Source organism: Pseudochaenichthys georgianus, chromosome 13 (genome assembly GCF_902827115.2).
Source record: "Pseudochaenichthys georgianus chromosome 13, fPseGeo1.2, whole genome shotgun sequence".
NCBI classification, from domain to species: Eukaryota; Metazoa; Chordata; class Actinopteri; order Perciformes; family Channichthyidae; genus Pseudochaenichthys; species Pseudochaenichthys georgianus.
In genome coordinates, this window is record NC_047515.1 from 4,048,488 (window position 1) to 4,060,624 (window position 12,137).

A 12,137-nucleotide genomic window follows, 5' to 3' on the forward strand; every position below is an offset into this window, starting at 1 on the left:
ATATCATATGCACAACTACACTGTAGTGAATTCAAAAACAGATACAATGAACTACAACGGGATAACGTTTATCTGATAGCATGATCATTTAACGTTTCTATTGGGTAAAGTTGGCCCCATCTAACCCTTCTTACCAGGTTGCCTGACACCAACGTTTCTGGGAAGTGTGCTGGACATAGAAGAAACGGGGGAGCGGCTTCTTTCTCCCCGAGGCGACCTGTGGCCCATCTGGCTCCCGTCGTAAGGGCTCAGCAATTTGGAGGATGAGGTGAAGGGCGAGACAGGAACCAGCCATGAAACTGGGAGAAGAGCTTCTCTCCATGTAACTGGTGGAGCTTCGTGGGCTCCTGTCGTACTGAGAAGTGGAGTTGTGCCTCGGGCTGTTAGGGGCCATCCTGGTGCCCTGCTGGCCGTACGAGTAGCTGTCGGATCCAGCCCAAGGAAGTGGAGAGTGCGCCCTCTGGATCTTGGGGGATGACACCAGGACTGGTGTAGAAGACCGGAAGGGATGCGCTGTTACTGCTGGATGAGACGGAGTACAAACGGACGGGCAGTTGTTTGAGCTCGGGGGATAAAGACTTGGAGCTGGAGCTTTCCATTACTGCTGCCACTCGACAGCCCTCTTAGGCTTCTCCAGGGAGACTTCAGAGCTGGTCTAAAGGAAAGATTGATCTGTTATGAGCATTGTTTTTAACAAAGACTTCATTTGTTAGAATTCAACAACTGCTGCATCATCAAGTCTGTGACATGCTGCCAATGGGTGAGACTTGTGTTTGTCAAGGGCTTTAGCTTTGACTGACCAGTACAGTTGTGCATTACATTTAGAATACAGACGGATCAACCCCAGAAACACATTTTAACTGTGAGGAAAGTATGACGTAGGAAGGCTAATGGGAATCCCGGGTGTTAGCGACATGCTAGAGGCTTGCTATGAGGAAAGGAAAGCTAGTGGTGAGCTGTGTGTGAGTGTGGAGTACCTGAGTGTTGTTGTTGGAGGAGGCCTCCTTCAGCAGCGAGTTGAACTCTCTGGATAACTCATCTGCTGTAGCCAGCGATGCGTTCAGGTCATCGTTTATATTCTGGACTGAAATCAAAACACATTATCACCGCAGACAATTAGCAAAGGGTATTCCCCCAAGGGCAATAACTACAACCAGGCAAGATAATGTAGGGTTAGTGGAAACTCACACAGCATGCTGCTGCCAAAGCTGGTCTGAGAACTCATGGCTGTGAGGTAGTAGCGCCTGGCTCCTGTCGAAAGAAAACACACACACACACACACACACACACCACACACACACACACACACACACACACACACACACACACACACACACCACCTTTTAACTGACAATGTTTTCATAATCTCTTAAGATGTATTCCCATTCAGCATTTGTAGCAACAACCTAAAATACAAGAATGATTCATAGGAGCAGGCCGTGCTATCAGTCCCGCTGGCTCTCATTCATTCCCCTGAGCCTTACTTTGATTCAAAATGTCAATCTTGCTGCGTCTTCAAACTGCTAAGGAGTGTTTAACCCTACCCTGTCTCTCCTGCTGCGGGCTTCTCTCCCACCTGCAGGCGCTCTGACAAGAGCCAACTCTCTACAGTACTCTGAACTCCATTCGTGTGTCAACAAGCCCCAATTGCCACATACTCTAACAGCTGAAAAAGACTCAAAACATTAAAGGCATGCTGGAACTGAGTTACTGTATGTGGCGGATCACACCACTAATGGCATCACAGCCCTTTGAAGACCCTTTCAAGGGAAACAGAAAGTGTCTGTCCTGGTAGCTGACTCAACAATGTGTCTGTGTTCCCAGGTGTTCAAGCCTGATGTCACTGCTCTGTTGTAAAGCCAGTTTCACACAGACAGATACTCATGCGGATGGCATATTATACTAAATATCCAGACATCTGTCTAAGCCAACAGGTTAATTAGTCCAGACTAGTTTCTCATGGCCAGACATTTCTGCAGAGTGCTGTGCCATTCAGGAAAAACAATCTGGGTTTCTTGTATTTCTTTAAACCAATCAGATTGCCAGCGACCTTGAACAACCTTACACTCAGATAGCGTATGAGGGTAAAGGCCAAGGGAATGTTAAGTGGTTTGATTTCCTGCTCATTAAGATACTCTATCGTGACTATAGATTGGTGCAGTCATGAGGTTATTTTTGTAGGCTGAACCCGCAAGTTAGCATTGCAAGAGCTCCCCCAAAAATCAGTAGCTTCCTCAACAAAAACACACATTAATGATACTCTCGTGTTTTGTTCAGCAGGATAATCTCCACATTGAACACCACTCTTTTCATTGTTAAAGCATAAATGCAATCAAACATAAGTAAAAAGCCAACGCTAGGCTATAACCACACTACATTACGGTTGCAATTCTGCACGTCCCCACCGCCTAAGCTAAAGGTGGCTAATGTTTGGGGTGATGACGTTATGTAGTATTATTTAGTCGCTTGTTAGCAATTGACGATTTGAAGGCACATAAAAGCTTCAGACATTCACCAGTGGGGTATTTACTGACGTATTTTAGCTGGTAGAACAAAACAAGAAAATCTCCTCAGCTTGTGATAGCCACAGGTCTTTTTTTCGGCCATCTTACTGAAAAAAAAAGCAAAGAAATACGTTGACTTCGAGACGAGCGGACAGGAAGTGGTAAAATGCTGACTATTTCAAGGTTCTAGGACCCATTCCTGCACAACTCTTTTAAGCTTTTCTATTTGTGTGCAGCAAGTACGATAAATGTAAGTACAAGTACACAGATGAATTTCCCAGCATTAATAGTATACGTGCAGAACATTAGGCGCTTTCACACCGGAGTACTTTTACCCGTACTTCCCGTTTAGTTCCGATAGTTTTCTGGAATTTTGCGTTCACACCAACAAGAGACTTAGTAGTCAGAGAACTTTTACCCCCTTTTTAGTGCCTGCTAGAGAGGTGGGACTATCCTGGGGAGAAAAAGACTTTCCATTTTTGATTTGGGTTGGGGCGAATTGCAAACCAGGCCTCGTAAAATTCCGGAGGAAAAGTTTTTTTTGCAGCCGCCAGTGGATATTGCTGGCATTAGCATTATTAGCATAGCATTAGCCACCCCGCGCACCAACGGAGAGAGAATAAACTTATGGGCAAACACAAACATTGGAGCAGTGGAGTGATGAGGAGGTGTCGGCGTTCTGGCGATTTACTCGGAAGGCTGGGGACTTCGGGTGGCAGTATACGCCGTGAAGTTGTTTGCGGCCTGCCAGTAAACCCAAAGCAGAAGACGACGAAGTGACGTCAGCGGCTTCATTTGCGTAATCTTCCCTCAGGGAACGTATTCCGGTGTGAACGCGATCGGCTCTTAGTTCCATGGGGGAACTAAGTGCTGGCACTAAGTGCTGGGAACTAAGTACGGCAAAGTACTTGGTGTGAAAGCGGCTAATGAGTACTTTTATTGGGAACAGCATTTCCCTCATAACGTCTTCATGTGTCTGGACAAACAGTTAAGCCGTAGATACACTTTAGCACGGACTATGTTCTTAGTGGAAGCTATACTAGGTTCTGCTCATAATAATGACAAGCGCATTGCATGTTGTCCTTTACATAATTAATTAGGCATTTCTAAAGACAATTTACATAGTTCTACTGTCCAGGGACATACATCCTCATCGCTCTAACCCTTGTCTTACTCTGAGATCTGGCTGCATCGTGGCTGCTGTAGATGTGCAGGAGGTGTAGCGAAGTCCTCTTCTCTGAGGAGCTGCTGGTATCACTCCCCTTCTCCCCCTTCTGACGGTGGGCCTTCTTGCGGAAAGCTTATCACTTAGGTTGTACTGGTTGGGCTGGTAGTGGGAGCGTTCTTCAGTGGCTTGGAAGGATCCTGGGAGCCCCGCCGCTTCAGGGCCCGGGGATCTCTGCTCGGTGCGGAGCAGCTCCTCCAGGTTGGGGATCTGCTCGCTCTGGGCCACCACTGGCTGCATCCTGGTGTGGGCTGAGGGGCCGGGGGACTGGGGCCGGCGTGCTGCCCTCTGGTGTGCTTGGAGTGTCCTGAATCACAGGCATGTGATGAACTAAGTCCAGCCGCTCTAACTCTGCATCTATGTCCCCGGAGTTCAGCACTGCAAAGATGGACACGTTTGAAATGTTGGTTAAACAAAGATCATGTCAAACCCACAGTAATGCTCGGCCATAATGCTGGATTCAAATGTTAATATACATGGGAACTGCAATCATTAGTATAAGCACTTTTATATTTTGTAATATTTGAGTAACCTAGAATGATCGGATATATGTCCATGTGTCATGGCAAATGTAATATATTACAGTAGTAAAGTTATGGTAAAGTTGAGTGAAGCTCCCACGGGCCCTTAGGGGATCATAATGTGAGAAGCAGAAGTGGCAGACGCTTCATTTATTAGACCTAGCCCATAGAACTAAGCTGTGATGTGCTAGTGTTTTTCTGTTTTCAGGTAAGCAAAATGATAAAAGTAGTACACGTGTATGGTATGGTATGGACTAGTTCCAGTAGTGTTAGCACCTGTAGCTAAATATAAGTGTGTTTTGCGGGTTAATTGCAGCAGACTTATAAGAATGTACATGAATGTTCATACAGATGCGTAACTGCATAGACCTAGCTGAAAGTATTTAGCTACATTGCATTGATGTGCTTTTGTTTCAGTATTTTCAGGTGAGTCAAAGTGGTGAAAAGTTGTGACACAGATGTACAATTATTGTGTAACATTATAGCGGTAAAGCAGATATGAGATTTATATTGCATATTTATATTGTAGATTTACATGTTAAAAGGCGAGTGTGTTGTGTGAAACAATGTGTCGCCTGTACGCTTATAAGGACTAATACCAGAAGGGTAACAACTTGGATCTAAATAATGTGCACTGTGTACCCGTGCTTAATACCGTCAGTCAGTGTGTTTTCAGTGCGAGTAGACTTTTCACATGTTATGCTTTATGCAAGTTTAAGAATGTGTATGTATGTTTATATGGATGCATCTTTCTTACCTAGCCAACAGTATGCAGTAGCGGTGCATTTTCAAAACGTCAAAGTAAAAGAGATTTAAACGTATGCATGTCAAGAAGTCCCCTTTGTTTCCATGATGGAGACACATGGGAGAGTCAGAATGTGTGTGTATGCAGATGATAAATTAGTTTACCGTCACTGTACACTGCCGGCTGTCTCAGCTCAGGGGGTGCTGCAGTGACGGGGGTACAAGTGGTGGTGGAAGAACTCCCTCGGAAATGGTACGGTTGGTGGGTAAGGGGCCATATCACCGTCTCCTCCCATGAGTCTGGGGTGGGGGACTGGTCTTCCTCCCCAGCGGGGGTTTTGTAGACGCATGATGACAGAGAGAGGGATGGGCTTGCGCTGGCGGGACGGAGTCGATGTTGGGGGGATGGAAATACGGGAGATGATGGGCTGAGGCTGGTATGGGGAGTGGGTTGGGGATGAAACATCTGGAGGCACTGTTATACGTATGTTACGCGGGAGAGACGCGTGGGAAAACATGAGATTTTGAGATCGAGGATCCTTGAACAGAAAGAAAAAGAGGAATACATGTCATCCTACTCCACTGAATCAAATGACCGTATAACTTGGAGTTTAATTTATCTGATTATGGATAATCATTGGTGTCTCTTTTTTAAATCATATTTGTAAAAAGAATTGTAAAAATGAGGTTACACCAAGAAAGGTTAACTGACAAATGAAAACGGTCTGAGAAATGTTTTTGCAATCCAAATATATAACATTATTATGCTTAGTATGTATTTACATATTCTAGATGTTGCCCTTCTATTGTGCCATGTCGTATCGAATCCACCACACTGACCCCAATGTCATCGCCTAAAATCATTGACGTGATTCTTCTCAGCCTTTTTGTCCCCACGTTTGCAGATAATCAAATGACCTCCTTTGTATCCTCTTTTAGCTTTTTATTTCTATTTAACAGCATGGATTGTGTGTTTGAGTACAAAGGGGGTACAATAGAACAAAAGTCATTGGTGAACCAAATAAATAAACACTTAACTTAAGCTCAGGTGGACAATGTGGAGGCAAATATTTTCTGAGTCAACTTAACTTAAGCAAGTAACACTGATTCTGTCGCACCACTATAAGCTATTCCCATTGATGCCAACAATTGAGAAATCATCTTGTAGGAACTAAATGCTATAGTTGAGGAGGCTCTTGGTTCGTAATGCCCCGGAGAATCATCACATACTGTACATGAACATCTTTTGGAGCTTTTAACTATCTTTGTGCTTGTTGTTTTTATATTTTACAGCAAAACACTGTGGTTCAACTATCATTACAAAACCTACCTACCCAGAACCAAAGGGTACAATCATTTAATAATACAAATTAAAAAAACAAAAGGAAAATAATGCTTAAAACAAGATGTATTAGATGAATAATGATAGAGTAGGCAAGCCAGTATCATTGTACTTTTTTTTTTTTCTGACCCATTGAGTCAAGAATGATATAACTGAGTTTTCTCATTCAACAGGCTTTTGTGACTCCTATCCTCCCCCACATTCCCCTCCATGCACCCTGTTGTCCTCTGCCTAACAGTGCCAGGTGACTTGCAGCTACTCCCAATGTGTGGAACTCTGTAGCAATACAAGTTTGGGCTACAACATAAGCCAGGCAAATGAATCAATCAGAGTAGCTATTTGAATGCCTCTCTGTTAACACCACCCACTTTTTTGGGCTTGGGGCCAGAAGGGGGCCATCGAGGTTGGACTCTCTCCAGCTGCTATTTGGCACAGACGGCTGTAGCCACTCTGTCTCTGCAACAGGAAAGTGTGAAGTTAGAACACAGAGACCACATACTGGACAGGCAGAGCGCCAGGGCACCTCAGGCCTTGAATCCAAATAGTTTTGTCCTGGCCTAATTCCAAGACTTCCCTTAAGAAATAGAAGTTGAGAAAGTAGCAAAAAAAACCAACTGTCATAGGTGTGGTGAGGTTTCTTGTCGTAGGACACGTCTAGATCTGTCTCGCTCCACTTGCCTGAGGTCTTCTGCCGGTGCACACCCTCCTCTAGGAGAGGAACAAGAGATTGAGAAATAAAGTGAAAGGAACACAAAATGATTGCCAGACAAAGGGTGGTGGAGTTTCTCAAAGTGTGCGGCACCTCTCCACTTCATAAGGAGTTTAACCGTGACACTTTTCGAAATCCCGTTTGTGTCCCCCCACTTTACAAATAGGCCTATGTTTATTATTATTTTTTAACGCAAGCCATCATCGCCACGGAGGAGCCACACAGCCTCTGTGAGCGAGCGAGAGGAGGGAGAGAGACAGAGAGAGAGAGCACACCTTTAATCTATTTAATATAGCCTAAGAATAAAGTAAGAAATCATTCCAATAGGACAGTACACCCAGAAAAAACGGTTTTATTTAAAAGGGGCGTGAATAGTGAAAGTAAAATATTCATATATAAAAAGAAAGAATGCTAACTAGGTAACATAAGATAAGAATAAACCAGTTTAAATGATTTGTTATTGGTTGTGATCATATCTAAAGAGGTTTGGATTATTGAAAAGTATACAGCTCCCTTTCATAGAGTGTTGAGAGCTGTATCTATAAATGCATGTTGTGCTCAAAGTGCACCAGATTGATGCATTTCACTTCAACATTTAAAAAAACATCTTCCCCCTCGAGCATGTGAGGTCCACTCCCAAATAAAGCAGGTTAAAATAATTAAATTGCAACATGTTCTTTTTAGTAAACCTGAAAACGGGTCCCACAGACCCAAACAGCACACAAAGGTCAAAGGTCAGCATATAATAATGTTAAAATGTGCTAAATATATACACTGCAAAAAACAAAAAAAAGAGGAGTAAAAGTAGCCCACGACTTGTTTTATTTTGTCTCTCATCCTCATCTCTCTCATCCTAAAAAAGGTTGGAGACCCCTGTTATAGAACGATACATTTGACAATGTTAAGCTTGGCCTACCATTTGATTGGAGCGATGAGGAACGAAGTGGGGAATGACAGAACAAGTTTGAGAACCACTGTACTAACGTTCAGTATTGCATCTATTTATAGGCCAGTATTTCTCCAAGACCTTTTATTTGTAGAGTTAAAGAATCTCTTAAAGGGAACCGTGACATTGAGCCAGAGTAGTTAAAGTGGACCTATTATGCTATATTGGAAAAATGTATTGTAGGCAGGGGCGGACTGGGACTACAAATCAGCCCGGGACACTCGACCGGCCCACTTCGGTACCGCCGGCCCCACCGCGGTGCTAGTGACTTACCGCAGAGGTAGACATTAAGGGTAAAATGCCACTGGCATTATATTATCACTGGCCCCATCATTGTAACCACTGGCCTTCGTCCAAAAAGAAATCGACTAATAATGAAGAAAATTAATACATGTTTCAATAGTAATGTATGCACAAACTACATTATTACTTGTACTACAACATTTGAATCATCAGTTCTTCCTCATTTTCCTCAATTGTTCATATTTGGTTTATTAAAATAATGATATTGTGGTCATTGTTAAAAATGTTTGCTATTATTATGAGTATTATTATTTGTATAATGCGCTTTCTGCCTTCCTGTCATTAGGAGTTAGACATGTAGAGTAGACTAGAACCTTCATGATCCTAAACTGCTGGGACATTTCGCCAATACCTTTATATTGTCTACTCTTCACTTACTGTCAGCATAGGTCGGCATTGATGTACAGAGCCGACAGAAGACCTTGTTTATACTGGCATCATATTGAGAGGTGCAGTGACGCGTCCTGAAACCAGGAAGTAGCTGCTGGTTCACTCCACAGAAAGCAATGGGATTTCTCCACAGGGTTTTGGAAAACAGCTGGAAATAAGGTCTGTGGAAAACAAACCTGTTTGATAAATGCATGTTTTGTTCAGCCGGGTAATCTCCACATGTCTACCCTACTTTTATAATTTTCGAATCATAAATCTAATCGATAGATTATAAAAGGGTTTTAGGACGCGGCACTGCACCACTAGAAGCCAACTCCATCGATCAAGCTGAAACTTTCTCTCCCTCTTCTTCTCATGCTCCCTGTCACTCTCCTTTAACTCCTCCGGTGACTTTCTTTTATTTCAAGATAGTTTTTTGCCCGGCGCTTGGCCGGTTACCGCTGGTATTAAAACCTTTTGGCGAATGGTTAGGTGACGCGATATTCTGTGGAGCTCACGGGAGCCTGCTCGCGCTGCGCTCCGCAGCAAACAGCTGTTTGCTTTTCACCCACCAACGACAACCGACTCACGGAACGCTGTGTTGTAGCGTTAATAAACGAAACAATTTAACTAAATTGCTAGTCAAAATACCAATACCACAGGACAATTCTTTTAAAGCAATATTTTTAGTGGCCCGAGCGGGCAAGTGGAAAGTACGTTATGCTGGCCTAAATAGTGCTTCCGGGTCAGCGGGCCATTTATAATGCAGAGCCCTGCTGGTTACCAGCCGGCCCACATCGTCCAACCGGCCCACTTCAGTACCGGCCCATCGGGATTCGTCCCGATGGCCAGTCCGCCCCTGATTGTAGGGCCATACCTATACAAAACATGTGAAGTTTTTTGCTTAAAACAGATCCCCCGTTGTAGCCATGCCTCATACTGCTCATACCCCTCTTTTGCAGCCATGTTAGAGAAACGCAGATTTTGGGTCCTTAGCTTGAAAATAAAAAAAGAGGAGGCGGAGCTAATGCCTGATCAGAATTCTACCGGAGATAAAGTTAAATTCTGCTTTGATAAAACGCCATCCTGTTCTAAACCACATCAAAGATTTTTTATTTCCTGCTTTTTAAACACATGTGCTCTCCAGGACAGGTTAGCTCTGAGTGTTAGCGAGGCTTGCTAATGTCAACAAAGACGTCCAAAACACGTCAGGCATTGTTTCTGATAGCAACTTTCTGTGGGCCCGCTGCCGATTTGACGTCATATCGGCAGCAAATCTGTATCCGCTCGTTGTACCCCCGTTTTTTAAAAGATGTGGGTACGGAGGAAAAGAGAGTGGGTTTTATTTTCTGATGCTGCGTGAGTTCCCCGACGCACCGGGGACACATATGTATGTATAAAAGACATCACAAAGTGCATTTTGCATGATAGGTCCCCTTTAATTATCTTTCATGGCAAACTGGAGCGACTGCGTTTTCTTGTTTTGGCCGCTAGAGAAGATTGGAGTTACTCTGCAACTTCTACAGGTGCTCCATAGAGAGGATCCTGACCTTCTACAGGTGCTCCATAGAGAGGACCCTGACCTTCTACAGGTGCACCATAGAGAGGATCCTGACCTTCTACAGGTGCTCCATAGAGAGGATCCTGACCTTCTACAGGTGCTCCATAGAGAGCATCCTGACCTTCTACAGGTGCTCCACAGAGAGGACCCTGACCTTCTACAGGTGCTCCATAGAGAGCATCCTGACCTTCTACAGGTGCTCCATAGAGAGGACCCTGACCTTCTACAGGTGCTCCATAGAGAGCATCCTGACCTTCTACAGGTGCTCCATAGAGAGGATCCTGACCTTCTACAGGTGCTCCATAGAGAGCATCCTGACCTTCTACAGGTGCTCCATAGAGAGGATCCTGACCTTCTACAGGTGCTCCACAGAGAGGATCCTGACCTTCTACAGGTGCTCCATAGAGAGGATCCTGACTGGCTGCATCACGGCCTGGTACGGCAGCTGCTCCGCCCTCAATCGTAAGGCTCTACAGATGCTGGTGAAAACTGCACAGAACATCACCAGGACGGAGCTGCCCTCCATGGAGGACCTCTACTCCCAGCGGCTCAGAAAGAAAGCCCTCAGGATTACAAAGACCCCCGTCACCCCAGCCACAAACTGTTCAGTCTGCTGCCGTCTGGCAGGCGGTACCGCAGCATCCGGACAGAAACCACCAGACTCAGAGACAGCTTCATCCCACAGGCCACAATACTATGTAACACTTGAGCTTGCACCATTTCTCTATAGTTATTTTCCTCTTTTTTTATGTCTTGTATATATTTATATTGCATTGTTGAGGAGCCTGTGACCTACTTTTTTCATATCATATGCACAACTACACTGTAGTGAATTCAAAAACAGATACAATGAACTACAACGGGATAACGTTTATCTGATAGCATGATCATTTAACGTTTCTATTGGGTAAAGTTGGCCCCATCTAACCCTTCTTACCAGGTTGCCTGACACCAACGTTTCTGGGAAGTGTGCTGGACATAGAAGAAACGGGGGAGCGGCTTCTTTCTCCCCGAGGCGACCTGTGGCCCATCTGGCTCCCGTCGTAAGGGCTCAGCAATTTGGAGGATGAGGTGAAGGGCGAGACAGGAACAGCCATGAAACTGGGAGAAGAGCTTCTCTCCATGTAACTGGTGGAGCTTCGTGGGCTCCTGTCGTACTGAGAAGTGGAGTTGTGCCTCGGGCTGTTAGGGGCCATCCTGGGGCCCTGCTGGCCGTACGAGTAGCTGTCGGATCCAGCCCAAGGAAGTGGAGAGTGCGCCCTCTGGATCTTGGGGGATGACACCGGACTGGTGTAGAAGACCGGAAGGGATGCGCTGTTACTGCTGGATGAGACGGAGTACAACGGACGGGCAGTTGTTGAGCTCGGGGATAAAGACTTGGAGCTGGAGCTTCCATTACTGCTGCCACTCGACACCCTCTTAGGCTTCTCCAGGGAGACTTCAGAGCTGGTCTAAAGGAAAGATTGATCTGTTATGAGCATTGTTTTTAACAAAGACTTCATTTGTTAGAATTCAACAACTGCTGCATCATCAAGTCTGTGACATGCTGCCAATGGGTGAGACTTGTGTTTGTCAAGGGCTTTAGCTTTGACTGACCAGTACAGTTGTGCATTACATTTAGAATACAGACGGATCAACCCCAGAAACACATTTTAACTGTGAGGAAAGTATGACGTAGGAAGGCTAATGGGAATCCCGGGTGTTAGCGACATGCTAGAGGCTTGCTATGAGGAAGGAAAGCTAGTGGTGAGCTGTGTGTGAGTGTGAGTACCTGAGTGTTGTTGTTGGAGGAGGCCTCCTTCAGCAGCGAGTTGAACTCTCTGGATAACTCATCTGCTGTAGCCAGCGATGCGTTCAGGTCATCGTTTATATTCTGGACTGAAATCAAAACACATTATCACCGCAGACAATTA

The 12,137-nt window shown here is 44.8% G+C and overlaps 1 protein-coding gene across 1 annotated transcript in view; it reads right to left on the bottom strand.

The window, feature by feature from the left end:
* The window catches only part of ppp1r13l (protein phosphatase 1, regulatory subunit 13 like), a 39,208-nt gene that overhangs the window by 13,786 nt on the left and 13,285 nt on the right, over positions 1 to 12,137 (bottom strand). The window contains 16 exon segments of the mRNA XM_071205273.1: positions 135 to 298; positions 300 to 466; positions 978 to 1,084; positions 2,535 to 2,611; positions 3,679 to 3,739; positions 3,742 to 3,804; positions 3,807 to 3,845; positions 3,848 to 3,900; positions 3,902 to 3,975; positions 3,977 to 4,107; positions 5,160 to 5,205; positions 5,207 to 5,533; positions 6,701 to 6,792; positions 6,952 to 7,044; positions 11,162 to 11,675; positions 11,996 to 12,102. Of these exon segments, the coding sequence (XP_071061374.1) occupies positions 135 to 298; positions 300 to 466; positions 978 to 1,084; positions 2,535 to 2,611; positions 3,679 to 3,739; positions 3,742 to 3,804; positions 3,807 to 3,845; positions 3,848 to 3,900; positions 3,902 to 3,975; positions 3,977 to 4,107; positions 5,160 to 5,205; positions 5,207 to 5,533; positions 6,701 to 6,792; positions 6,952 to 7,044; positions 11,162 to 11,675; positions 11,996 to 12,102 (2,115 nt within the window).